The sequence below is a fragment of the Tasmannia lanceolata genome, unplaced genomic scaffold (assembly GCF_043159265.1).
Source record: "Tasmannia lanceolata isolate RefF3 unplaced genomic scaffold, GAP_Taslan_0.1 ptg000002l, whole genome shotgun sequence".
NCBI lineage: Eukaryota > Viridiplantae > Streptophyta > Magnoliopsida > Canellales > Winteraceae > Tasmannia > Tasmannia lanceolata.
In genome coordinates this window covers 57,915,787-57,943,295 of record NW_027518679.1, presented here as the reverse complement: position 1 = coordinate 57,943,295, position 27,509 = coordinate 57,915,787, and the positions used below count along the sequence as shown (strand labels likewise).

At 38.5% G+C, this 27,509-nt stretch overlaps 1 protein-coding gene across 2 annotated transcripts in view; it reads right to left on the bottom strand.

Annotated features, from left to right (window-relative positions):
- Positions 1-27,509, bottom strand: part of LOC143881278 (midasin-like protein) — a 66,864-nt gene that overhangs the window by 34,248 nt on the left and 5,107 nt on the right. The window contains exons 7-30 of one of the 2 annotated variants that reach the window (XM_077384266.1): positions 26,482-26,591; positions 26,205-26,324; positions 23,825-23,903; positions 20,913-21,035; positions 20,705-20,804; positions 20,507-20,603; positions 20,264-20,398; positions 19,760-19,816; positions 19,485-19,661; positions 19,258-19,383; positions 17,397-19,157; positions 15,193-15,260; positions 14,910-15,105; positions 14,648-14,752; positions 14,023-14,328; positions 13,248-13,441; positions 13,116-13,170; positions 9,951-10,101; positions 9,715-9,788; positions 5,101-5,251; positions 662-760; positions 443-543; positions 256-345; positions 98-163 (exon numbers count right to left, since the gene is read on the bottom strand). In XM_077384266.1, coding sequence (XP_077240381.1) covers positions 98-163; positions 256-345; positions 443-543; positions 662-760; positions 5,101-5,251; positions 9,715-9,788; positions 9,951-10,101; positions 13,116-13,170; positions 13,248-13,441; positions 14,023-14,328; positions 14,648-14,752; positions 14,910-15,105; positions 15,193-15,260; positions 17,397-19,157; positions 19,258-19,383; positions 19,485-19,661; positions 19,760-19,816; positions 20,264-20,398; positions 20,507-20,603; positions 20,705-20,804; positions 20,913-21,035; positions 23,825-23,903; positions 26,205-26,324; positions 26,482-26,591 — 4,541 coding nt within the window. The remainder of the gene's footprint in view (positions 1-97; positions 164-255; positions 346-442; positions 544-661; positions 761-5,100; positions 5,252-9,714; positions 9,789-9,950; positions 10,102-13,115; positions 13,171-13,247; positions 13,442-14,022; positions 14,329-14,647; positions 14,753-14,909; positions 15,106-15,192; positions 15,261-17,396; positions 19,158-19,257; positions 19,384-19,484; positions 19,662-19,759; positions 19,817-20,263; positions 20,399-20,506; positions 20,604-20,704; positions 20,805-20,912; positions 21,036-23,824; positions 23,904-26,204; positions 26,325-26,481; positions 26,592-27,509) is intronic. The other variant, XM_077384268.1, reaches the window with a different exon arrangement.

The window sequence follows — 27,509 nt, the reverse complement described above, 5'->3', positions numbered from 1 at the left end:
AGTGGTACTTCTCATTAGTAATACAAATAACAAACAAGATACTAAAGGACATTTTAATAACAAGCAAAAAACAAAGGGATCATGAGGGAGAACATGCCTCCAAGACAGACTGTGGAGCGAGATTAAGTTCATCCAACAAAACCCAACTTCCATTCTTTAAAGCCTACAAGGATAACAGATAAAGAAGGAATTTATTAAATAGCATCCCAAGATAAACCGGAAGTTCATTATAATTAAGATGGAAAAGCACTAAACCTGCAGGAGGATTCCATCAGACCATGCAAATTTCATCCCTTTCTCACCCTCGACAGGCAAGTCTGATCCCAATAAATCCATGATATCCGTCTACAGCATATAACATATATGAGGAATAAGATGGACTTCACTATCATTTTGCAATCAGAATCATTGTGGACAATGAAAAAAAAAATACCAGATTTACCTGCTCAGAAAGGTTTATTCGGACGACAGTATGGCCAGAAAAGTTAGCGAGTGCAACAACCAAACTTGTTTTCCCAACTCCAGGACTACCTTCCAATAAGACTGTAAAATGCAGGCACAACATACGATACGTTATAAAATATAAAGCCAACCTTTCAGGACAAGCACGCAAAAAGTATAAAATTGAACTAATAAAAATTTAGAGCATAGCAATACAGACCAGGCTTTGGAAGTTGCAATGCTCGCAGTACCCGCAAGGCATTTCTACAAGTAGTTGGTGCCAAAAACTGGAATCCCTCATGCTTACAGTCCTTTTCACCTGAGGTCAGAAATCAAAAGTCGTAGCAAAAGATTTATACATGGTAACTTTAATAAAGAGTACCATAAACTGCGAAATGTAGAATCCAACACTCATGCTTTGGTAGAACATCTTTCCTCTCTACCAGAACCAAACAACTTTATCATAGGTTTTCAGAATCACATAAGGAATCAACTGTTCTAATATTAACAAACAAGATAGCAGAACAGGAGTAAATATGACAGATAAAATAAAATAAAAATGAAGCACCTACAGTAATAAACGGAACTAACACCTAGTCATGGACTGAGAGAGAGACACAGAATTAGACTATGACGTTTTCAAGTTAGAGTCGGACTAGTTGTGACTCAGCATTGCTCAGAACATGCTAACTTGGGGTTTTTTTCACAAAAGGCTTGGCAGGCCTCCTGTGTAGGTTGTGTCAAAAAGACATCTTAATAGAATAATAATTGCTTGACCTTCAAAACAGGCACCACGTTAATGTAATGGGAACCGATATCCTAAGAATTTTGATTTTCTTCTCAGGGCAAACAAGCGGAACCACGACAACATGAACGTAGGAGATTATTCTTTCACATGGTAATGTCTCAGATGGTCCTATCAGGATTCACAATATCAGCCACATGGTTTTAAATTTGCCTGAAATTTCCCAAAACGATCAAAATATTTCTGTTTCCAACCCCACTTAAACAAAAACTCAATGAAATCTCAATTTGACCTAAATTCCCAAAATTCGACCGAAATGGGTAGAACAAAAAAAAAAAGAAAAACGTTATGATTTACATCGTATGAAGCTATTTTTTTTTTTAAACAATAAAAAAATTGCCCTAATCTGCTGTAAATCGAAAAAAACAGCAAATAAAAGAAACACAGTTTTTCAGGGAACACTATGTAGTATTGACAGAGTTGGGGCCTTGGAGGGAAGATTGGACGTTGTACTTTCTTATATGCTTCATTACGTTGTACTACTTTATTGACTTCACTGTTCTACACATGTACAACAAAACATGTGACTAAGTGTTCGATGTGATTAAGCCATTATGAATGGCCTTCTTGCTTATGTGATGGTTTCTATGTATGTATTTCTGCTTATTCTAGCATTTCCCAAAGTTTTATCTTAAAATTTCATCATTTGCATATGTTTCCATACGTTTCCGTGATTTTACAAGATTTCAACCAAAATTTTCAGCAAAACCGAAATATTTCCGGTTTTCTGCCGATCGAAACCGAAACTGAAACCTGTGAGAAAGAGAAGCATCCATGATCTCCTTCTCTCATATGCCAATGCAGCATGTGGAGTGTCATCCCGACTTCATCACCCAACCCCCTTATTGCCGCGCTCCCCCTTACCCCCTCCTTCCCTCCCTTCTCTCCTCTCAAACCAAGGCATTAACGCTTTTGTTTATTTGTTTAATGGCACAAAATAACCCTCCACGCGACCGAGATAGCCAAGACAAGGAGAGACAAACAAAAAATACAGAAGTAACCCTCCGCGCGGTCATGGATCTTATCAACCCTAGGCACAAATCTCCAGGGGAGGGGGGGTGGCAAGCACCCACCTCCTGACGTTAAGGGAGTATTCCTCCACACCTAATACAGAAAGGTCACTTTTATTTATGATTCTGAAGACCTAGAGCACCGCCTGTTCGAGTCTGTGACCGCTGTGGGACCAGAAAAAGCCCATTAGTGGCACTCCTCTCTAAGAAATCCCCCAACACCAGCTGACCCCGGGTTACCAGGGCTCAATCCATCTAAATTCAACTTTAACAACCCTGGCTTGGTGAACATTGGCCAAGGAAGGACGATGTGAAGAACGGACCAACAGTCTAGAACATCAGCCAGATGTGAAGAAAAAACCCACAAGATCCTGAACCTCCAAAGTACACGACTCCATATTTCCCTAGAAAACTTGCAGTTGATAAAGATGTGATTCACATACTCAGCTGCCTCCACGCACATGGAGAAATTATCTACAATCACTATCTTACAGTTTCGTAGGTGGAACCCTTTCCTTTCCCAACCCCAGCCTCACAAATAAATAATGCCCATCTCTCCCTTTCTTTGATCCAAATCACATGCCATGTCTGTTGCCGCTCATTCCTTTAACCTCCTCCAAGTTCTTTTTACTAATACTTCAACAACATAGACATAGAATTGCTCAGCAACAAATATTGCTCTTGATCTTCCCGAACACATTGTTATGGGCCGATTGTTTACCCTCAAAGATGTGACTGTTCTGCTCCTTCCGAAATTCCCAACAAACCGCAAAAGAAACAAGGAACCACAGAATTTTAACCATTTCGCCCAACTGTCTAGTTCACCAACCTTCCAAGAGATTCTTAAAAGACTCATTGGAACTCGAATATCATTAGAATCCGCAACCACACTCCTTTAGCAAAACCATGGTTGGATGACTCTTCCACCTTCAGAAAAAGACCAAATCTAATAACCAGCTAAAAGCATTTCCACTTTAGGAAATATCTGGTATTGATCTTTTGAAGAACCACTACCAACCAAAAGCCTTCAATTCTGGATGGCGACTACGATCACCAAATTTTCATCGATCTGAAAGATGGTTGGATTCCTCTCAGCAAGTAAGCAAAGAAGTGGACTTAAAATGACACATTAGGATCTGGACTTCAAATCCTAAAATTTGAAATAGAAGACAAAACATACAGATACTCTAACACCTTCAACGCAACTAAGAACTCTATTTTATCCTCTTTGAGGTTTCGCCAAAGGGACCACCACCACACACCCCTATCCTTAACTCTCACAAAAACATTCCACCATACGTACGTCTTTCACCCTAAGCTATAAATGTTTGGATAAGCATGGGGGATACTGACACTACCCAACCAGACATCCCCCCAAATCTTATTCCATTACCTTTCCCAACCTACATCTAATGAAAGCAAGTTTGGATTTTTTTCTAGTTTTCTCTTGCATTGGTTTTTTAGGTTAATAGATCCAGTTTTACTTCCACTTGTTGTTTAGATGCAGGATTTGTCTGTGAGAATCCTTGTATTTTGCCTTTTTTCTTACTCACTTTTCTTTTTGTGATTCTGTTTTTGGTATTTTAATGAATAGTTTCTTACAAAGAAAAAAGCTGGGAAAACAAGGGAAAGGGGTAAGATTTCATTTAAAACATAGGTACCCCTAGAAACTTTGGCAACTAGGAAAGCCTGTAAGAATGGAAAAGAAAAGTAGAAATAAATAGAGAAGAGTAGTTGGCGTCCCTTCTGATCTTGATCAATTGCTCTGATACCATAAGAAGAATAGATAGTTTGTGGTAATGAGGATAGTTACAGAAGAGAGAGATATCGAGAAATTTCAAATGGAAGAATCTAAACATGATTTCTTAACTAGATTATGATAATCACGATATGTTGGTATCTTAGATATAAATTCCGTTCCGTTCCGGCCGGAACGGACCGGAATTCCGGAACGGAATGGGCATATTTTCCGTTCCGGTCGGAATTCCGGTCCGTTCCGGCCGGAATTCCGGCGGAATTCCGGCCGGAAATGCTAAAAATTTCAAAAAAATTCGAAAAAATTCAAAAAAAAATCAAAAAAATTACAAAAATGCCATTAAGGCCGTTGGAGAGTGTATTTTACAGATTTACCCTCGTTTTATGACCGTTTTATAGTTGTTGGGAGGGCATTTTTCGTCTTTTTCCAAAAAATTCGAAATAAAATAGTAAAAAAATCCAAAAAATTACAGAAATGCCATTATAGCTGTTGGGACTGTTTTTTTACAGATTTGCCCTCGTTTTATGACCGTTTTATAGTTGTTGGGAGGGCATTTTTCGTCTTTTTCCAAAAAATTCGAAATAAAAAAAAACAAATCCAAAAAATTACATAAATTCATTTATGGTTGTTGGGGAGTGTATTTTACATAACGGAAAGTTTCGACCGGAACGCCGAACGAAACGGCCGGAATACCGGAACGTTCCGTTCCGGTAGCCAAAACGGAACGGAATTTATAACTAAGGTTGGTATACATACATAAAAGGCAGAATGACCAAATACCCATAGGGTTGGTTGCAGAAAAAATTTTAAAAAATCCTTTTTATGCTTATTTTGCATTCCTCTATCCAGTATTAGCATACTTGTGCTTAGTTATTTTTCTTCTCCTTCTTTCCTTTTCACTGTTGTTTAATTCTTTTTCTCATTTGTTTTCTCGATTTATTCTCTGCAATACAATATTAGCAGTTCTCTGCAATACATTATTAACAGTTATATTAATTCTCAAAGCTCAATTTAGCAAAGAAGAATTAAATCTGAACACTACCACAGAGCAAGATGTCGGTGTTCTTTAGCAAAGGAAAGAAAGTTACCTTTTGCAATATAGAATGGATTGATACCAAAGAGATGGTCAGACTGAATATTATCATGGCACAAGGTTTTTGCATTCTTTCCCACTTCACCCCAGCCATAGTTTTCCATTTTGGAGATCTGTGAATCAGAAAACCTAGTACTGCCAGCCTGCTACATGGAACACAGTGATAAGTCAGCAATCATACGAAGTTGAAATGTATACATAAACAATTTAAAGAATGAATGATACATAAAATCATTACTTGAAAGTCAACAATTTAAAGAATGAGTGATAAGTCATGTTAATGTTTCTCGTATGGGGAAATGGTTGTGGAGGTTTGACAAGGAGCAGTCACAATTGTGGGCGAAAGTTATTTGTGGTAAATATGGGGCAGATTTAGGAAGTTGGAGATCTCTAAACTGCTTCAGTAAACCGGGATAACTGTGTGGAGAGATATTATGCGTTTGAGTTCCAGTTTTGATCGTGGAGTCAGATATAGAGTTTATTCGGGGGAAAGGATTTCCTTTTGGAATATGTTACGGTGTTCCGTCATTCCTTTAAAATATTTATATCCTGATCTATATGTTGTGGCCGCTGATAAGCAAGCTTCAGTTAAAGAGCGTTTTGAGAAAAGGGACAGTAAAGCCATATGGAAGCCTCTATTCCGCAAAAGTTTTTTTGACAGGGAATTGCCCTCGATGGTTTCGTTACTTCAGGTCTTGGAAGATACTTACATTAGCTCTTCAGGGGTGGACAAAAGGTTATGGGTTTGGGATTCTTCCGGTTTCTTTCGGTAAAATCCTTCTTCAAGGGCCTGGATCCGTTCCAGGAAGATCCTTCTGTTGCAAAATTGTGGAAGATAAAAGTCCCCCCAAGAATTTGCTTCTTTGGGTGGACGACGATTCGAGGTTGTATCCAAACGGTGGACTTTTTTAGGGCTAGGAATATGCTTATAGTCGATCATTGTGCCTTGTGTATAGAAGCTGGGGAGTCGGTGGATCATTTATTTATTCATTGCAAAGTAGCTCGGGAGGTTTGGGGAGGGGTTCTGTCGAGATTTTGGTATTGCTTGGGTGTTTCCCTCCAACATTAAGGATCACTTTGAAGGTTGGTCTTTTATTCCATGGAGGAAAAAAGGGAAGGTTTTGTGGTCGATTTCTTTATTGGCCACGATGTGGGTTCTATGGATGGAAAGAAATAATAGGATTTTCGAAGGTCATGCAAATTCTTCTTACTATTTATATATTAAGGTAGTTGCGTTATCGATTTCCTGGGCAAGGGCGCTGCCAATTTTCAAATTTGTATCGGCTTACGACTTGTGGGAGGGGTGGAGAGTGGTTTGCAACAATCGGGCACCCGATTCTGTAATTTTACAAAAGTGCGTCAATCCACCTGTTGGCTTTTACAAGTTGAATTTTGATGGGCCAAGCTTCGGTAACCCCGGTCTAGCTGGGATTTGGGGTGCTTTGAGGAATTCCTCTGGTGAAGTTTTGCAGGCTTATTCTGGGCCTATCGGTGTAGCTGATTCGAACGAAGCTGAAGTTAGAGCAGCATATCAAGGCTTGTTGATCCTAGGGAGTGAGAGGTTGACGAGCACTATTGTGGAAGGAGACTCGTTAAATGCCATTAGGTGGCTTAAGGGTTCATTGGTTCCTCCTTGGAGATTTCTTCGTTTTTTCGATGAAATAAAGGATATTTCAGTTGGGTGCTCTATGGCGTATCAATATGTAAGAAGATCACCTAATGAAGTAGCTGACAAGTTGGCTAAAGATGGAGCTGTGAAGCAGGCTTTGGAGCTTTTTGACTTTCTGCCTCCTTAATTTCATTTTTTGTATTTTTTCTTTCTTTTGTGGCATGCTTGTTTAGTGGGGTGCGTGGGGGGACTTTCTCGGTCTTTCCCTTTTTAATGAAATCAGTTACCATTCAAAAAAAAAAATCATTACTTGAAATAATAAGTTTAGCTCGTAAAAGTAAACACACCCATTTGTGCCAGATTCAACTCTTGAGAGGTGGGAATCCCCACGACAATGGGACACTTGATGGACAACTATAAGCCATGGCGTATAAATGAGAAATTGTGCCACTAATTCACACTGATTAACAAAAAGCTTGAGCATTAAGTAGAAATTCAAATGTTTTAATTCCAACCTATCCAGAGCAACCACTTTTAGTGGAAGCAGCAACTTACTCGGCCCAGTTTCAAGTCAAAACTGTGATTAAATAGCTGGGAAAATGTATAATGTTTTTTCATCATGTTGACTTTTGGAGTTCCTTTTGTGCCATACTTTCTTTCTCTTGTTTTTTGGAATCAAAAGATTTTTAAACAGAAGTCTTCCAGTTCTATGTAGTCAAATCAATATTTTTACATATTCAATAACTCAAAAATATTTATTTTTGGTAAATCATAGCCGCAGTCCCTCGTTTTGACAATGGCACATCTCACTTTATTAAATACTATTCAGATCAGATGAAACTAGCATTACTGAAAATTGTAACAGCCTTTAACAACACACGAGAGAAGTGAAAACAATAAGATGAATGCCAGTGTTAAAATAACAGAGCTTGGATATATTCTCCCTGCATTTTTACTTCTGTTTTCCTTCATTTTAATAATCATTCTCCATACATTTTTTTCAAAATCATCCAAAAGACACCTACTTCACATAGTTTAGACAAGAAAGGAAAGGAAATAAGCATGCATGCATGGTATTCACCCTTATAACCCATTTATTTAGGACATTTTGGTACCTTTTGTTCTTGCAAGATGGATAAAAAGGATTAGACTATCAGTCATTATGTTTTGAAATGTAACCCTTCCATAATTTTCCTATCCGAATTTTTCTCTGTTTTGAATTTATAGCTTTTAATGAATATTAAAAAAGTGATGTTTCCCTTCCATGTAATCAGAACCATTGTTGCTTCTCAATAAATCTGGCTTTCAGTTATTGAAAGTCTTCATAATAAATTTGTCAAATTTATTATGAGATGAATGATCCTCACTGCCAAACCCTTAGACTTCACCGTTGTCCCCCTTCATAAAATTAAAAAGAAATACTCCAACATCCTTGTTTGTTAAAACTCATTTCACAGTCCCTCCCATGTGTAAGCCCCTGAATCATGTGTTGTGATTCCCAAAATGCCGATTACCTGTTAGGAAATGATATTTCTTCTTTGCATTGCAAGTCGGCTTCCCCCCTTTCACACCAAACATTCAGCCAAGGTTTGAAGTTTCGGTTTTTGTTTCGGCCTCAGCCAAAAATGAAATTTCAGATGCAATTTCAGTTTCGGTGGAAATCTTATAATTTCGGCCGAAATTTTAAAGTTCTGGTTTTAAATAAAGCAAGCATTCATATTCCATCATAGAGAATGCCAAGGCACACATTAAATTTAATTAGCAAACAATAGATACGGTGCACGGTGGAGTTATAACAATCCTACCCTGATTTCCCACCAAGAAAAACAGACATTCAAGTCCCTAATAAGGACTGCCAAGGCACATATCAGATTTACTAAGCAAACAAGAGATAAGGTGCACGGGGGAGTTATATAAGAATCTTGCGCTTCACTGAACAAGAAGCAATTGAATGTGGCAAATAAGAGCCTGATCTGTAGGCCCTAATGAATGAAATCCTAGATGTTGTCTTTGACGTTTTCTGGGAGTGCCACATATGTTGATCATAGGGTCAAGTTTCCACGGAAGTTCTTTCTCTTTTATGCAGGATAAGCACATACCCCAAACAAAAAGTTCATTACCCCAGTATAGGAAGCACCTCCGGTGCCACGTATTTCATCAACACTTCGCTATTCAAAGCCAGGGTTGGGAAAACATCTACAAAATTATTATTTTTTTAAAGTTTCTATCTACAAAAATAATCAAACAAGAAAATAAAAATCTACAAACCGACCCCCTGCAAGGAGCAAGGGAGGATTCGTTGGAGAGTTGTGCACTTGTCCACTATAGGGTGACTTGGAAGGAAAGGAATGCTCATGTCATTAGAGATTTGGCTAAACTCAACCTTCATCTAGACAAAGGTGATTTCAATAAGCATATATTGGGTAAAGATCCTCCCTTCCTTCAGGTTAACATCAAGCAATGACGACTGGCATTGTTGAAGAGTGATTTGCGATAGTAGGGAGCAGGTCGAATATAAAACCCTGCGAATATAAAATATAAAACCCTCTAAATCCCTACAAACATAAATGATGGACCCATCTATTCTTCTACAATATCCTCACTTCAAATATAATATGGATGAATAATAGAGTGAAGGGTAGTGTTTGAATTAAAAATTTGAATTTGAGAACTTACACTTGGGAACGACTGAGCTTAAGAAAGTTTGAAAAAGTAAGGTGGTTGACATATTATTGTTACGAAGAAGGGTTCAAGTGAATTTAAGGGTTTGGCGAGGAATCTTGTGTAAAACCCGCTTTAAAGAAACTGTAGTTCACAAAATATCCAAACTATGCATTAATCAAACAATTACCCCCTAAGTTGTTAAAACGGATGTATGTACCATTTCACTTTTAGTCTCGAAGCAAATATGGATTATACATGTTAATACATAATCCTTGCGACAATTTTTATGCAGTTACCGCACTTGGTAAAAGGAAAGTATAAAGTACTCAAGAATACCTGTAGTTGGTCCAGAAGAAATGATAGGCATCTCTCTCTCAGCTTTTTCGCATTGTCACGTGAAAGACTAGTACCTGAAAATATAACAGGAATACACTATTTCATGAAATATTGAAACTACAATAACATATTTTATTTATGAATGCTAAGAAAGCACCATAATGACAAATATCATTCTTGGCGTTAATTTTTTTATAGAGGATAGAACCAGGAAAGATATGAGTTTCGACATGTACCTAAACTTAGACCATCTAGTAAAACGAGGAATGCCCCGTGTATAAATGCAGCCTCAGAACCAATATTTCTCTCAGTTGCATTAATAAAATCAACCCAAGACAAGAGGTCCCTCACAGTAAGCATTCTCCCTGTTTGAAACTGGTTGAACCACTGTTACCCAAAACATTTAACAAGAAGGAATTAGTAGATAAAGCACGCTAAAACACACATAGGAAGAGCATGAAATTAATCGAGGGAACCTATTGCGATACAATAAGACACTATATACAATTCAATTCAGCAAAGCTCCACTAAAGAAACAATTAGCAAAGATAAAAACATCAGAGCTAACACATAACAAAGCATAAACTGTTAAACATGAAATACAACTTGGTGCCAAAGGTATTTTTGAACCTTTTCCTTTGAAAGGTCTTCCACTAGTGGCTGAGGGATATGAATCTGGATCCCGATCTTGTCTCACGGACTATCCCGTAGTGGTTCTGTGACCGCGCTCAAAATTGGCTCTGATCCAGTAGTAGGCGACCTCCCTTCCCTCGTGGCCGGTTCATCCGGTCATGAATTAGAGGGATCGGTTTAGGACGATCGATTGGCCTCTCCCTCCCCCATACCGGGAAGGATATTGTATAACCTTGCCTTTAGTCATTAGGGCAAGTAGCTAAAGCTCCCCAGTTGGGGCATTCGTGAGAAACGGCTGAACCCAAATCCGTGGCAGGTAGTGGAAACATCTTTCTCCGGCTAGAGGTTGCACAATATCTGTCGAGCCAGCCCGGGTGATCCGACCATCCATTGGCTGGGTCATCATGAGTATATGTACTTCCCCGCTTCTAAATTTTGGGAGTTCCGGGTCTGAGACCCCATGTCCGTGTCGAGACGCGACACGTGTGTCCGTGTCCACAAATCATGTGTGTGTGTATGTGGTAACGTTGAACAATATAGATTGCAAAATTTTAGTGCCTTGTAGTAAATTAGTAACTTAGAGTTTTATCCCCAATTTCTGTCTTTCACTTTTGGAGTCAATTGAATTCCTTTAGCTTTCTTTAACTAGGCAAACCAAAATATGGTTAAAGAGAAAATTGGGACTTGGTCCCATGACACAAGGCTTGACAAAGCCCGGCCCACTCAAGTATCGATTGATTATTGTATCGGCCTACCTTTTTGAAAAGGCGCTATATTTGACTTGCCCAGAAATAATAATAAATAATAAATAAATTCAATTATAGTAATGCACATTTTTATAAGTTTATAAGTGTTAGAAACTTACCAAGTTCTCCAAAAGCTTAAGCTGTTGGAGAAGGGCAGTATTTAATCTTTTATACTTTAACACTCCCCCTCACATGTGGCCCACTTGGCAAACACATGGCACATGTGGTCCCACCTTGGGCCAACCATTGCATGTGGATTTTATTTTATTTTTAGACATTGGGGAGGTTTGAACTCGAGACCTTTGGCTCTGATACCATGTTAAACAACCAGTTACTCCAATAGCTTAAGCTTTTGGAGAAGTCAGTAAGTTTCTAACATGGTATCAGAGCACAGCAAACGGATCCGCATATCCAACGTTGGTCGGCTCTCTTACAGGCGACGGACTTTTCCCGTCGACCTCTCTTTTCTGGGCGATGGTGTCCCCATAGTTGGCCAGCTCCTTTTCAGGCGACGATGTTCATGTCGTCGACCTTGTCTCCAAACGATGGCTTCCCCATCGTTGGTTAATTATATTCTCCCTCATTTTCGAGGCGATGGCTTCCATATCCATCGTTGGTCGGCTCTCTTACAGGCGACAGTCTTTTCCCGTCAACCTCTCTTTTCCGGGCGATGGTGTCCCCATCGTTGGTCGACTCCTTTTTAGGAGACGATGTTCATGCCATCGACCTTGCCTCCAGACGATGGTGTCCCATCGTTGGTTGGTTTATCTTCTCCCTCTTTTCCTTCCTATCTTCAGGCAACGATGTTCATGGCGTCGACCTTGTCACCAAACGATGGTTTTCCCATCATTGATTGGTTATCCTTCTTCTCTTCTTCTTATCTTTAGGGGACAGTTTCCTTGTCGACCCTATCTCCGATGGTTTCCCCATCGGTGGTTATCTTCAATTGGCATGGTGTTGCTTAGCTGGTGTTTCTGTCTATGGTGCTTCGTCATTTCCCATGTGCACGCCCTTGGTGTGCCTATTTTGCTCGTTGGACCGTTGTTGGTTCCTGTCATAGTGCCTCCATTGCTCGTGATATGCGGATTCGTTCGCCGTGCTCTCATTCCAGGGGAGGCCCTGTTTGATCGCTCTCGTTGTTATGCTACTTCCGGGTAGCTGCACTTTTCTATGGCCATTGAGCGATGTTGTTTCCTGTGACCGTTGCTGTCCTTTTTAGTATTATGCTTTCATTATGTATTCACCACACCAGCTTGAGGAGTGTTATACCAAGCTGGATGTGTGTATGGGCACGTGGTACTTTTTTTATGTATGGTCTTTTTAGTTTTACTTTTTAGTTGTTGTTGTAGTCTCCCTTGTAGCAAGCTGGAGTTCCACAGTGTATACACTCCAGCCTGAGGGAGAGTGTTAAATAACATGTATTTAGGGCAGTTTAGCCATTACTTATAGTGTAGAGGGTATTATAGTCATTGTACATTGTTTCCCTAGTTTGAGCCTATCTATACATTATATTCTTGAGGAGCTCCCTAGTAGAGACTCTCCATCTTCTTCACTCCTCTACTTCTTCCTCTCTTCTAACCCTAGCTCCATTTCTAACAATAAGCAATACTAAGCTAATCCACGTGATAGCTAATAACAAAGAAGCCTCCATTTTTTCACCAAATCATGGTTCCCACAAAAGAAATTCAGCTTTACTAACAACAAATCGCAACGCAATGAACAACGCTATGTAGCTCACAAAAGATATAGTTTGCAAGTCTACAAAGATAAGAACATGCCACGCTCCCACTCCCAATAAATGAATCTATAAGTCTAGTAGATTGGAGTATTTGAAAGGTGAAGAAGTTGATTTATGTGAAAAAACATAGGGGGAAGGATTGATAGAAAAAAAAACAATTAATATTGCCTTTGCAGCATGGAGATCTTAAAAACTTTAACCATTGAGATCTTAAAAAATTTAACCATTGCAAATCACATATTAAAACAATATATAAGCACTGAATGAAATGAAGTTGGTAATACCTCCCAGAACTTTAGCATAGAATCTGCAATCCATGAAATTTCTGATTTGTTCAATCTGCAACAATGAAAGGGGAGTATAAGTTCGAGATACATTTGTCCTGGTAAAAAAAACAAATCGAGAAATCTGCATACCTCTCGAGGGCTATACTTTTAAGCTCCATTAGGTCACTAACAGGAGGTACCCATATCTCCGTGAACCGATTACGAAGGGCTGGAGATAACTCTTTTTTCCCATAATCTCCACCAGGGTTCATTGTTGCAAGCAGAAAAAAATTTGGATGCGCTGTTATTTTTTCCAAAACGGAGCCTCCTTTCTCAGCCAAAGTCTGGAGATGCACATATCCAAAAGAAAGAAAAACAAAACATTGGAAACATAAGTCATATGAACCCTTTAATCCTTCAAGAAGATTAAGTTTAATTCAGAAAAGCTATAACCAACATAAAACGGCTATGGAAAAGAGCGGTTATAAAAGACCGCTACTTGCACAATTAACCTACGACTTTTACTAATTTCTTATGAAAAGCAACACCGAGTGAGTTTTATCCATCTATAGTTTCATCATATGAAGCCAAACTTTGCATTAGTGCATCGCACGTTCTCGAGATAAAGCATTGCAAAAGATACCAAAGCATACTTTCTCATAAGGATATCAGCATCCAAGCAACAACATTACAACACCCTCCATAATCATTTCCCTAATTATCATTACTTGTAGAACTTTTTATCTACCTGTACAACCATTAATCATTTTCCTATCTGTTAAAGTTTATTAAGTATTCCTGCAGATTTCATCTCTCTTGGAATTGCATGTCTTTGTACTGGTCACAATACCCTTTAGCAACATTACATAGCTACACCTAGCTGCATTTTAAGTAACTGCATTTCATAACATGAAGAATAACCCACCAGTGTTCTTTCAGGCTCTAAGACACTGTTTAGTCTTTCAAGCACACTATCATCAGCCAACGAAATTTCATCCACAAGAAATAGATCGCCGTCATTCATCGCTTGTACAAGAGGTCCATCTTGCCACATAAATACACTCTGCCACTTCTTCTGCAACTGCACCAGCTCCTGCTTTGCTTCTTCAAACGCAACAATATCATCTTGTGAAACATCATGATGTAAGATTTCATCCTCCATATAACGATTTATAATTTCATTTAGATGATCTAAAGTCGAAGCAGCATTCCCAATGTCGGACGATACAGTCTGCAACCACAGAAAAGCATTTCAGCAACCATGGTTTTAAATTTTGGCCAAAATACAGAAATTTCGGATTTCGGTTGGGACCGACAAGGAAAGTACCTAAATCCAAAATTTCAGGAAAATGAAATTTCCTAAATTTTGTTTCTGTACTTTATTTTTTTCCCTAAGATATGGCCGAAATTACAGAGATTTTGGTATTTCGGCCAAAATTTCAGTTTCGGCTATGTCCGAAACCAAAATTTTAAACCTTATAAGCAACTACTATTCCAAGTAGCAAAAATAAATGGAAACCACAGAGACAGTTAAATAAAAGGACACATACACAATCCCCCTGAAATTGGATGAAAATTTTAGAGAGCTTCAACTTTTCGACATGGTCTTTGAACTCCATAGCTAACCTTGATCTATCCCGCACAGGATAAAAACCCTGAAAAGCACAAGAACTACCATAAAATCAATTATCTTATCAATATCACTATGAATTACTCGAGTTTTAGCTAAGAAATAAAAGAGCCTTTAACAAAATTATATGCTACTGGTATGAAAGAAAGTGGAGAAGGCAATATAAAAAATTATCAACCAACCCCAAGAAAATCTGACGTTTCAGAGTACTGATGGCAATTTAAAGTGTGTAATCTTGACCCCAAAAAAATACTCAACAACTGGCAAACAGTGGTCTTCCCACCACCAGTTTCACCAACTAGCAGGACAGGCTCACGTAACGTGTAGCAACGCTCAATGAGAAAAAATAGCCTCCACATACTCGGGGTGCAAATAATGCTGCACAATAAGGAAAAGCTTCTTAGAAAACAAATACAAGTGAGGTCAACTACCAAGGCATCAGACAATTCTTTTCACTCGTCTTACTTTCTAACATTTTCCATCTGCTTCAACTGTTTACACATGTCCAGAACAGAACGCACGTCACCTGATTTCTGCGTTATAAAATGCATGTATAAGAATATTTGTACATTCATACTGAAAATCAATTCCAGAATAAACATAGCATTGCGATTAATTCCAGAGAACTAAGTGAAAATTAACCAGAAAACTCAGAACCATTGCAATCAAAGAAAAAAGAAAACACTCAGAAACAAGTTACTGGAAAATAAAGAATAATGAACAGAGAACATCAAACATACATACATGCATACATATATATATGAAGAGAGAGAGAGAGAGAGTTGAAAACCAAGAGGAGCAAGCACTCCTATTGCCCTGCATGTCACAGCTATTGCACACAAAATGGGTGCATTACATCCCTAATCAAGCCTAAAGATCCTAATTAAAAGTAAAACTAACATGAAATAGAAGAAATACCCAGAAGGCCAGAACATGCCTAGCATACCAAGGAAAAGTAACCATCTATGCCTTGCGATGGTTACCAATTCGAACAAGAAACCACTATCTTACTATCTCTAGCATGGGGAAAAAAACAACTTGTCTGACGGATCATCTCATTTGATGCAATAATCATTATCACCAAATCATTGGGAACAAATTCTATTAGCCCCACTAACTATTCTAGAAAGAAAGGATTTAAGAATGGCAAACTTTGGGAACTCTGGGAGAGCGCAACCAGAAAGTGAAGCAAGTGGGCGAGCAGGTAAATAATGGACAAGCAGATAGGTGGGAGGTGGCGTGAAGTAGCTAGAACCTGCTGCGAGGTTAAGACAGGAGAGCCACATGGGAGATTGGATGTGCTCTTAACTTAATCTTGTTAACTTGAAACGGCCAATGCTGGCACTATAACAAAATCTGGGCTCAAACAACTTAACTCAACTCAACTCAACTAAGCCTTCGTCCCAAACTGGACTGCAAACGACTTCAACCTGCAAAATCAGAACAGCCAGAACCACAGAAACAGTGAAGCTGGAATGGACGGCAATCAAGGAAGAACTCAAGTAACAGCACAGACAGCAGAGGAAGCTCCAAGGAGGGAAGAGGAGGAGATAGTAGACCAGAAAGGGAGTTGCTGCCAGAAGTAGTTCTCGTCGAAGCGGTTCTATTGGAAACCATACCTAATGCGAAAGAATCCTGGTTGGAAGCACCTAGGTCGTAGGCGAAAGATACATTCATTTGCATTACTCCTGTCAGCGGGATCAGCCAGTGCCCCCATGTGTAAGGCCCTTTCCCCAAAGAGGTCGAATGGTTCCTGTCCCATTCATACTACTGTTGGTTTATGTGGTATGTCTAGCAGATGGTGAATCCTTCCCAGGATCGGAATTGGAAATTCCCTCGGTTTCCGAGAAGTGTCTTAATGGGTATCAGACTATACAAGGGGAAAAGCATACAACAGGGTTGAATGGAATTGTCTGGATTACTTGATGGGTAAGATGAGATTTGGGAGGCAATGGAGCGCTTGGATTAGAAATTGCGTATCATAGGTGTGGTTTTCCATTTGTGATTGTAGCCGACACTCCAAGTAGAATGTTAGACAAAGGCAGCTGTCAGGGGCTCATCGGAGGCTTTAGAATTGGAGGGCAAGAATTGGAGGTGTCTCATCTTCGATTTGCAAATGACAGCCTATAATTTAGTGCTCCAGAGGCAGACAAAGTTCCCAACCTTAAAACCATTCTTCTGCGCTACGAGATAGTGACGAGTGAAAGAGAATTTTCACTGAGTCTAGAATCCTAGGGATCCATGTAAATTCAGAGGTGATTGATGAGCTTGCAAGTATCCTGGTGTGCAATTCCAAACAACATATCTAGGGCTTCTGAGCTTCTCCTTGGTGCGGCCAGGCCTAGAAAAAGGGAGTGGGACCCAATAGTGGAAAACGTGGAAAAGAGACCGGACATATGGAAGCAAAATTTGGTCTCTCTAGTGCTAGAACAGGTTAACTTATTTCATGCAAAGATTTTCACAACAGCACAGTTTGTGCAACTCATTGTTAGACTATACTCCTCATATGAAAATACACACTTGCCTAAGCAAAAGCATTATTGTGTTTCGATTTAGAAACAGAGCCAATAGTTAACATAAGTCAAGAATACTTTGTGAGTTGTGTGTGTGCGTGTGTGTGTGTGTGTGTGTGTGTGAGAGAGAGAGAGAGAGAGAGCAATTGTACAGACCTGTACGTACAAATGATCCTTGACAAGTTTGGCACGGAGGCGTCTCTCCACAATTTCTTGAACAACGTCCTTTTCACTTTCATCTCGCAATCTTTCAGCCAGAAGAAAATAACCATCTTTGGCCAAATCTTCATACGAATTCCCAAATTTCCGGAAACGATCAGCCCATCGAAATAAATCCCGTGGGGTAATAAAACCGTGTTTTCCGGCAAAAACCTTACTGTTTTGACGATGCAATTGCAAGTCTTTCATAACTTCAACCATCTTCACAGCATAACTTTTTGGAATTTTGCATCTCTTCTCTAATATTGTGCTTAGCTCATCTTCTGGAATGTCATCAACATGGATCTCCAAAAAGCGGTTACGAAAAGCTCTAGAAAGCATTTTACGCCCACCATACAGTGTAGGTGGATTTTGGGTGGCAAAAAGCATAAAATCTGGGTGTGCAGACACAGTTTCCAGGAGTTCGGGCACAAAGAGTTCTCGGTTATCATCTAACAACCGATTTAAGGCTTCCAACACATCTGAAGGGGCAAGATTAAGTTCATCCAAAACTATCCAATATCCGTTGCGAACAGCCTTAACCAATACACCTTCTTGAAATGCAAGTTTTCCATTAGAATCCGTAATATAAGAACCAAAATATTCCTGCAGATCAGTGTGCTCGTGATTATTAATGCGAACAAATTCACGGCCAGAAATCTTGGCAAGATACTGGACAAGGCTAGTCTTCCCACTAGATGTGGGACCCTGCAAAAGGACGGGATATCTTTTAATAAAAACGGCACGTGCAAGGTTCCTCAGATGCACCTTAATGCTTTTTGTAAGAACATAGCTATCCAAGAAAGCATCACACGCTGAGTCCAATTTAAATTTTTTGTTCTCCATTAAATAACTGTCAAATGGAACCTCCGGGGGCATATTTCCTCCCAATAAATGTGACAATATCATATTGTCCATGATCTTAGCACTGGGCCCATCTAGTAAAGTTAGAAAAAACATGCAAAATCCATCATAAAGGGCTTTTTGAAATCCAAAAAATTTTTCAGCCCTCCTCGTATATTCTAGTGCACGAGCAAGAGACCTCAAGCTGAATTGTGGTTTCTGATTAGCCCCATCCTGAAGCCCATATTCAGATTCAATCTTGGCTTTTTTATAAAAACATACAATTCTATCCAATACTTCTGTATTTCCATGGATATTGCCCATATATTTCTTAATAAAAAGAGCCAAATCTTCATCATTCAAAGTATCATCAACAAAGTATTCAGTAAATCTGGTCCTCATGGAGTATGGTAAGTCCCTCTTTCCGGCATCTGTCGCAGGATTCATGCAGGCAAATATTCGAAAACTAGAATGTCTATGTATATACTCCACATCTCCTCTTTCAGCTAGACAAAGCGAACCTTTCTCTCCTTCAAGGACACCAATAACTCTCTGCAATGTCTCAGGAGGAGCCAAATTGACTTCATCAAGTAAAATCCAATGGCCATTTTTTAATGCAGTTATAAAAGCACCTTCAACAAAAGAAAAGTGCATTGCAGTGGCACCAATATGTTTACGAGCGGCATCAAGTCTATCAGAGAACGACTCCCAACCAAGGATAATTTCTTCACCCAATGGTCTCTTTCGCTTTGTACCACTCCCAGACTTCACAAGGTTACAAAAATGTTTCCAACCAACATCAAGCGCATGCAATAGCTTTTTCCACTCCTTTTTCACTACATATATCTCACACCAATGAAGAAACTCCTCATTATTCTGAAATTTGACATGCAAAGGTAAAATCAATTCATCCCAGTCTAATAGTGGTGGCCCCAGAAAACATGCAACCCATAGAAATAATTTGGTAAAGGCATACCTTTTCAGAAAATGTCTTGCAAAACAGGTCTTTGAACTCTTTATGAAGAGGGATCCAAGTAAAGCGTGCATCAGTAGGTTTAAATCCACCTAATAGATCAGAAACGTCACTTTGCTGGCTTAAGTTCTGCAATATAAAGAAACATAGATTTAGTTGTGAATCCCCCCTGAGTTCGTCATCTGGAAAGGCTTCATAAGAAAATCACACAAACTCCTCTGGCACCATACCAAGACAGTAAGTGGCTGGCCAAGCCTATGGGCCAGATTTTGGACAAGTGTAGTCTTCCCAGTACCGGTTTCACCAACCAATAGAACAGGTTCATTATACTTTACGGAGCATGCTATCCTCTCCAGAAGGTGTAGTGAACTACGTAGTTCCACAAAAACTCGCATTTTTTTATGGAACTGTAGAAAACATGTTAGAAAAAACCAAGAGAGAGAGAGAGAGAATCCAAACAGAAAACCAAGTTCAATAGAACAAGATCTTAAATGCATACACATACAGCTGTTTGAGTGCATTTGAGGGTAATTCGTCCAACTTGCAAATCTGAATGTAAATTCTGCAATGACGTAAATACGAAAAACTTACCAGACATAAGAAGGTAAAACTGTAGAAACAACCAATTACTCCAAAAGCTTAAGCTGTTGGAGAAGGCGTTATTTAATCGTTTATACTTTATCATTGTCCCGCACATGTGGCCTCTCTTTTTAGGGTTGGCCTGCACGTGGCACATGTGGCCCCTCTTTTTGGGTCAAGCCCTTGGAGAAGGCATTATTTAATCTTTTAGACTTTAACACTCCCCCTCACGTGTGGCCCCTCGTTTTAGGGTTGACCTACACGTGGCACATGTGCATTTTTTAATATCATGGAGTTTTGAACCAAGGACATTTGCTCTGATACCATGTAGAAACAACCAAGTGCTCCAAAAGCTTAAGCTGTTGGAGAAGGCGTTATTTAATCTTTTATACTTTAACAAAAACAAAGGAAAAACACCATCATTAAATACCTGAATTAAAGGCTTATAGGTAGGGTAAAAATTTTCTGCTTCCGATACTGGCATTCCCCACATCTTCGCTATCTCTTTCATGATAGACAGCCGATTATCAGAAGAAGCTGAAGAAGCTGCAAAAATATCCACAGCCTGAAGAAAAAAATTAGATACATCGGTGAAGACCAAGTAAATACATCAGATCCATCATAGCAAAGTTATAAACATAGGAAAATATCAGGCGTGAAATCATAGGTGGACCTCTTGGTAAATGCTTTTAGAATATGATGCTGGTAATGCCTGCCCAGAGAAGGAAAACCCTAAACCTGTAATCCTCTTACACCATTTCAAAAGATCCCTGCCAATGCAAAGCCATAAGATGAAAATGTCTCAGTTCTCAACATTTTCAGTTTATTCATGGTTCAAAAGGAACAGTTGACTTCAAAGGGCTTTTATGACCTTAACGAGAATCTGCTGTAAATATTGGCTGAGGAAGACCTGCTAACTTGAAATCCTCCGGATTGGAAAGAAGAGACAGAATTTACTTTTTCAAAGGTATCTGCCAAAAAAAGGTATCATTTTTTTGGAAAACCAAAAAAAGAAAAGAAAAAGGTATCAAACCAACAAAAGTTTAAGCACTAATAGAATACAAGCAAAGCAGGCCTACCTATGAGCTTTTCAGCAAGAGCATCCAAACATGGATACGAAGTGTTTATTATATCTAACATATCCTTATTACTTGGGGCCCTAACCATCAATCGCCTCCAAAGGACGCCAAGGGTGACCGTGCCTGTCAAGGAATCCTCTAAATAAGATCCAAAAGCGAAGGTTGATAAACAAGAAAGAAACTATCATCACAGTATTTAAGAAACGGCAATAACTCCCTAGTTTACATATAATAACAGAGAAATTTCTTTAAGTAAAGCATCCATATCCTCTAGCATGAAGCAGGGATTTAAGATACATTTCTGAGAGCATTGCTATAATGTCACGCCTACAATCTGATTTAAATTTATTGAAAATCAAAAAAAAATTAATGTCTCGAAAGAAGATGAACTTGCAGCTCATTTCATGTCAAAACTCCCGCTAAAAACGATAGGCAGATCCCTTTCAAATGAAACATATTAGAAACAAGGGATTTGCTAGGGACTTTAGCAGAAAGTCATTTCGCGGCTGGCTATTGCACGAGAGAGCAGCCACCTCCGAATCACTTTTCAGCAGATTTTGTCGTATTCATTTAATTCATCAGAGGTGGCTGCTCTCTCGTGCAATAGCCAGCCGCAAAATGCCTTTCTGCGGAAGTCCCTAGCAAGTCCCTTGAAACAAATCAAAATTGATAATGCTCAAAGTGGAATTTTAACGATATGCGGTAGTGGATGTCTACAACCCCCAACCATCTCCTCCACATCCTCCCCCCCCCCTCTCCAACAAAAAAAAAACCGCCATGGTTTTAATTGCTAAATGTTCTATTACTGCACCAACACCAACAATCTGATTTGAATGTGAATCAATAGAAGAGAAGTTAAAAAGGCAATTTGGGTAAAGTTAAATCATCCAGAACAATGCCTCACATGTTTTTAAATTTCCATCGAAACCGACACGAAACAACCGAAATGCTTCTGTTTCCATGCCCACTGAAACTGAAACCGAAGCCGAAACGACTGAAATGCATAAACATTGCTACGAAAGAAGGGAGAAGGAAGCCTCTACCGAGGTTAGATTCCCTCGCGACTCTAGTTCTTGGTATATCCGTTCCAGGAGTGTCCAATTCCCTTGAATCGTACTACTGGTTGTCTCACAGGGAGGGAGGTTGTGTATCGCCATGTGTCCAAGTTCCAATCCAATAGTATCTCGATTCGCAATACCGAACCCTCAATGTTTGCACGATCGCGGATGGGCCCTATAAGTAATGGGGGAGCAAACTAAGACCCCCGTAATTACTACTGCTAGACACTATATGAGTATGCATTACATAATGATGTTTAGATGAATTACATGCGAAAGGTTTTGCATGTATTATGTATAAATATTTATATGAATTACATGTGAAATTTGGTATGTAATAAATTATAAGACAACATTTTCAAATATATATATATATATATATATATATATATGAGGAAAAGGATTGTACGCTCGAGTGTACCAAGCTTATGGTACGCTCGGGTGCCCAATCACATGTGGGCCCACTTTGTTAGAATGATCCAAAGCATTCATTTGAAAGGCCCTTACATAGATGGGGTGTGTACCAAAAATCAGCTCCATAGGATCATCCTAGCCCATCCATTTGTGGAGGTCAAAATGGACAGACACTGTTTGTCCACAAATCTGCCCATTTTTGCCCTCCACTTTTGGAGGGGCTAGGATGATTCGATGGAGCTGATTTTTGGCACACACCCTATCTATGATAGGGCCTTGCAAATGAATGCTTTGGATCACCACAAAAAATGTGGGACCCTTGTGATTGGGCGCTCGAGCGTACAATCCTTTTCCTCTATATATATATATATATATATATATATATATATATATATATATATATAGAGAGAGAGAGAGAGAGAGAACGGCTCCTACACATATGTGTAGAGAGTTCTCTACACACTAGCTTAAAATACAGTGGGGGCCCACATTGTTTGGGTGATCCAAGCCATCCATTTTAAAGGCCCTCACATAGATAGGGTGTCTACAAAAAATCAGATCCATAGGATCATCCCAACCCTACGATTTGTGGAGGTAAAAGGGATGTCTTTAAACCTTCACAAAGTAGTCCATTTTTTGCCTCCACAGTTCGAATGGTTAGGATGATCCTATGGATCTGATTTTTTGTGGACACCCTATCTATGTGAGGGCCTTAAAAATGAATGGTTTGGATCACCCAAATAATGTGGCCCCCACGGTATTTTAAGCTAGTGTGTAGATAACTTATCTACACATGTGTGTAGGAACCGTTTTCTCATATATATATATATATATATATATATATATATATATATATATATATATAGAGAGAGAGAGAGAGAGGACATGTGAGACAGTACATGTCACTTGGTATTCGATGTTTTTAAACCATTATGGATAGTGGTCTTGCTTTTGCTTACGTGATAGTTTCTAAGTGTGTATTTGTGCTTATTCTAGCTTGCATTATTTAATCTTTTATACTTTAACACTAGCATTTCCGGAAGTTTTATCTTTAAATTCTATCATTTGCATATGTTCCAGTGATTTTACAGGATTTTCACAGAAATTTCCAACCGAAATAAAAAAAGTTTCCGTTTTTGTGGCGAACAAAACTGAAATCTAAAACCTTGGCCTCTAAAGGACATGCTCGTTTCAAGTCTCGACGCCCAACAAAAACTATATGTGATCTGCTCAGGAGAGGCTCATTTCCAATGACACATAATTGAACAAATCAACTTGCCTAGTAGCTGTGACATTATAGCTGCTTTGTGGTAAGATATAATTATAAACATGCAAAATAGTAACCGCAACAAAAAAATAAGGAACATGCACCATACTTAAAATACAAACGACTAAAATGTTCTCAATTAGAAGGGGGGGGGAAAGCAAACATGCACAAACCTTCCATATTGTGAGAAAAGTCATGGTTTGAACTTGAAACTGTGGCAAATAGCCGAAATCCTTCAGCCACATTTATTGCCTACAAGAAACCCATGTATACCAAGAGATTTTTAACAAAATCTGACCAAAAGGAGTAAGCTTGACAGAGAAAACTTAGAGCCATATACTAAAACACACAACAAATAAGATATGTAGCAGGCCTACTTGGAAAGAGACATATCTCACACAACAAATGCTGACTTTAGAAAATTTAGAAAATGATAAACATTTTCTTTTCCACATAAAATGCTGATTTTAGGAAGCAAAATCGTAATTGTGTAGATGCAAAGCATTGAAGACAGCTGGCTTCAGAGGAAGTTCCACCAACATTTACCAAAACAAAAAAGTGTAACTTAGTGAATAGCTTGTTAATATGATACAATGCAGTAAGCAAGCCCAAATCAAAGGAGCGTATATGGGAAAAAAATGGCAAAAGATGCGAGATTTCTAGACTAGAAAAATAATATTTTCAAAGACTTATGAATATTTAGGAATTTTTACCATTTCCTGCATGATTTGGCAGTGGTGTTTCAGCCAATCTAAAAACTTGCTCGACAAAATCATGGAAAAGGGTGAACAATTGCTTCTTTTTGCCAAGGGCTTACAATATATATGGAAAAATATTGAAAGGACACTAACATAGGATGTAACTTTAGCTTTTCTAACTTTCAACAAATAAGACTCTCTCTCATGCTCCCCCTTAATTGATATTGGCACCCCTCATATAACAAACACTTAAAATTAAAACATAAGTGCTGTGATGGTCCCCATCACCATGTCAATACGATACGACACGAGTACTAGTACGGGATATGGCACGGACACGGCTTCATGAGAAAGAACTCATAAATTATTGCTGGCATGATTCCTATTTGTTGAGAAAATATGACTGGTATGTGATGCCTTACTACTTATAATTCATAAATTCGTGTTGGCATCATTGCTTATTAAAACTGCTTAGCATCAATGCATCATTATGAAGATCACCAACACTAGTCTGGTCATTCAAATAGAACACTTTGTAAGTTTTTAAATTATGGTACACGTTACTGTAACTAAAATTTTCTAGGGGCAGACCAAAAACAACTTGGGTAGAAACAGTGAGGAAAGACTTGAGGGCTAGGAACATGACCCTGGATAGGATAGAATGGAAGAAAATGATTCATGTAGACGAACCCAACTAGTGTCAGGATTAGACTTAGTCAATTTGAGCCGGGTAGATCCTTTCACCTTCTTCATGAAAATTTTCTAAAGGACTCATTAGCCTACCCCAACTAGTTTGGGACAAAGGCTTAGTTGAGTTGAGTTGAGTTGAGTTACTGTAACTAAAAGCTTCATCGAGCTAGACCAATGTGTCTCACTACATTTTATCTACAATTCCAAGACCACTAAAAAATATAACATGTCAAACTAGACAAATGGGCCTCACTGTTTCTTTTCTACAATTCCAAGACCACTAAAAAATATAACATGATAAACATTGAAACTTTTATATTTTGTAATATAATTTTGTATAAAACAAATATATTCTATTAGTATTATATATTAGAGAACATGACCTTGGATATGATAGAATGGAAGAATATGATCTATGTAGACAACCCAACTAGTGTTAGGATTAGACTTGGTCAATTTGAGCCGAGTAGATCTTTTCACCTTCTTCATGAAAATTTTCTAAAGGGTTCATTAGCCGACCCCAACTAGTTTGGGACAAAGGCTTAGTTGAGTTGAGTTGAGTTGTATTCTATTAGTATTTTATATATATGTATTAGTAGTAGATGTGTCCTTGATTTTACAAAAATGTTGAACCATGCCAATGTTTCCTGTATCTGTATTTGTATATGTCTCTGGGTATCACAGATTAATGCCCTTTGCATTCACTAAATCAAAAAACAAGGACGCCATTAAGCTTCTAGAAGGGGAAGGCTGAGGCACCGGCGAAATTGTGAAGTCACCTGACCAGGAATTCCCTCCCTCTACTGGTATTGCATAACCCCAAAAGGCCATCGATGCCAAGAATAGAAAAGCAGGCAAAAAAGAAGGCAACAGATGCAAAGCATAGAAGATAGATGAGAGAAAGAGGAATTCTCCTATTAGACAAAGCCAATCCTAACAATATGAATAAATAGAGCACAATTGCCTTTGTTTCATATATTCTACGCTTAATTATTTTTTAGATGTATAACTACAAAAGTCAACCTATTGGCACCAAGTGAAAGAAAAGAAAAACAGATAAAGGTTTAAAAGCCCTTCTATTTCCTATTCATGTTGGGAAAATAATAGAAAAATGAGTAGAATGTCATTCAGCGGACAAATTGAAGACTTCAAAAACAATTCTTACCTCCCCACGTCCAGTTGTGTACGACCTTGCACCTTCTAACAAAGGTAATAAGAATGACTGCACTTCTGATGGTGCTTTATCTATATCTTCAAAGACAACCCACAACCCCTTAAGAAGAGCCTGTGTTAAAGATCGAAGTGAGTTTTTTTTTTTTTTTTCTGAAAATAAGAGCGAAGTGAGATTTTATATTTGCAAAAAGTGAAACGGCATTTGGATAAGGATAAAGTCTACATGTAAGTTGTAATGAATAGAACATCTTCACAAGCATAAAATAAACCTGGGTAAGAGAACCAGGCTGCCATCTGAATTCACCAGGTTGCTCTGCGGAGATATAACTCCCGATCAGTGTTTTGCCATCCATCTGTTCATCCATGTGAAGAAATAGAACTGAGAAGAAAAAAGAGAAGTAAGATCAAAATCCCTATATATAATCATGAAAATAGCAATAATGCCAAAAATAGCAGCAGAAAAGCATTGAAACTTTATGGCGGCAAGTAACATGTTTTAACCAGTATGATATCCACAAACCGAGGGGGAAAATAACATTACTTATAATTACGAGAAAAAAAAAGGGAAATGATATCACCACTACCGTATTTTGATGATCACACTCCTTACTTTATTAAAAAGTACGGTATGGCCCGCACCATAGGATGATCCAAACCGTCCATTAGATGGGCCACAGCCTAAATAGGCTGTGACCCAAAAATCATTTCCATAGGTTGATCATAACCCTCCGATCTATAGAGGGTTAGGATCAACCCTCTAATAATTATGAAAAAAATAAAATGATGGCAATACAAACTGAAATTTTCCTTCTACAATAATAAACAGAAATGCAAAATGTTCAAGATGGATTTGCAACATCATGGATAAAAAAATCCACAGTCAAATTTCAATAAAGAAAAAAAATTCAAAGAAATGTTTTTTATTGTTATCGGCAAGCAATCTTGATGGATATGAAAAGAGATTGTTTTTTATTGTTTTTTATTGTAAAAGGTAAGACATTATTTCTTTGCATATGAAAAGAGACAATGCCATTGTCTTTTCAAAAAATCTGGATGTTTCCTGTATATAGCAATCTTGTTTTTCTCTGACCTTGACAATTGGGACAAAAAACAAATGGCGCACTTCAGTAATAATGGATAAATATTAAGGGAATAGCCTTGTGAAGAGCCTATTTGATTATTTCAGTGATATCCATAACTCGAAACTTCACCATTAAAATTCGCTAATCCAAAATCTATTATCGGATGAAGAGCCAATTCCAAGATGGTCAACAAATAAAATGAACAGCAACAGAGA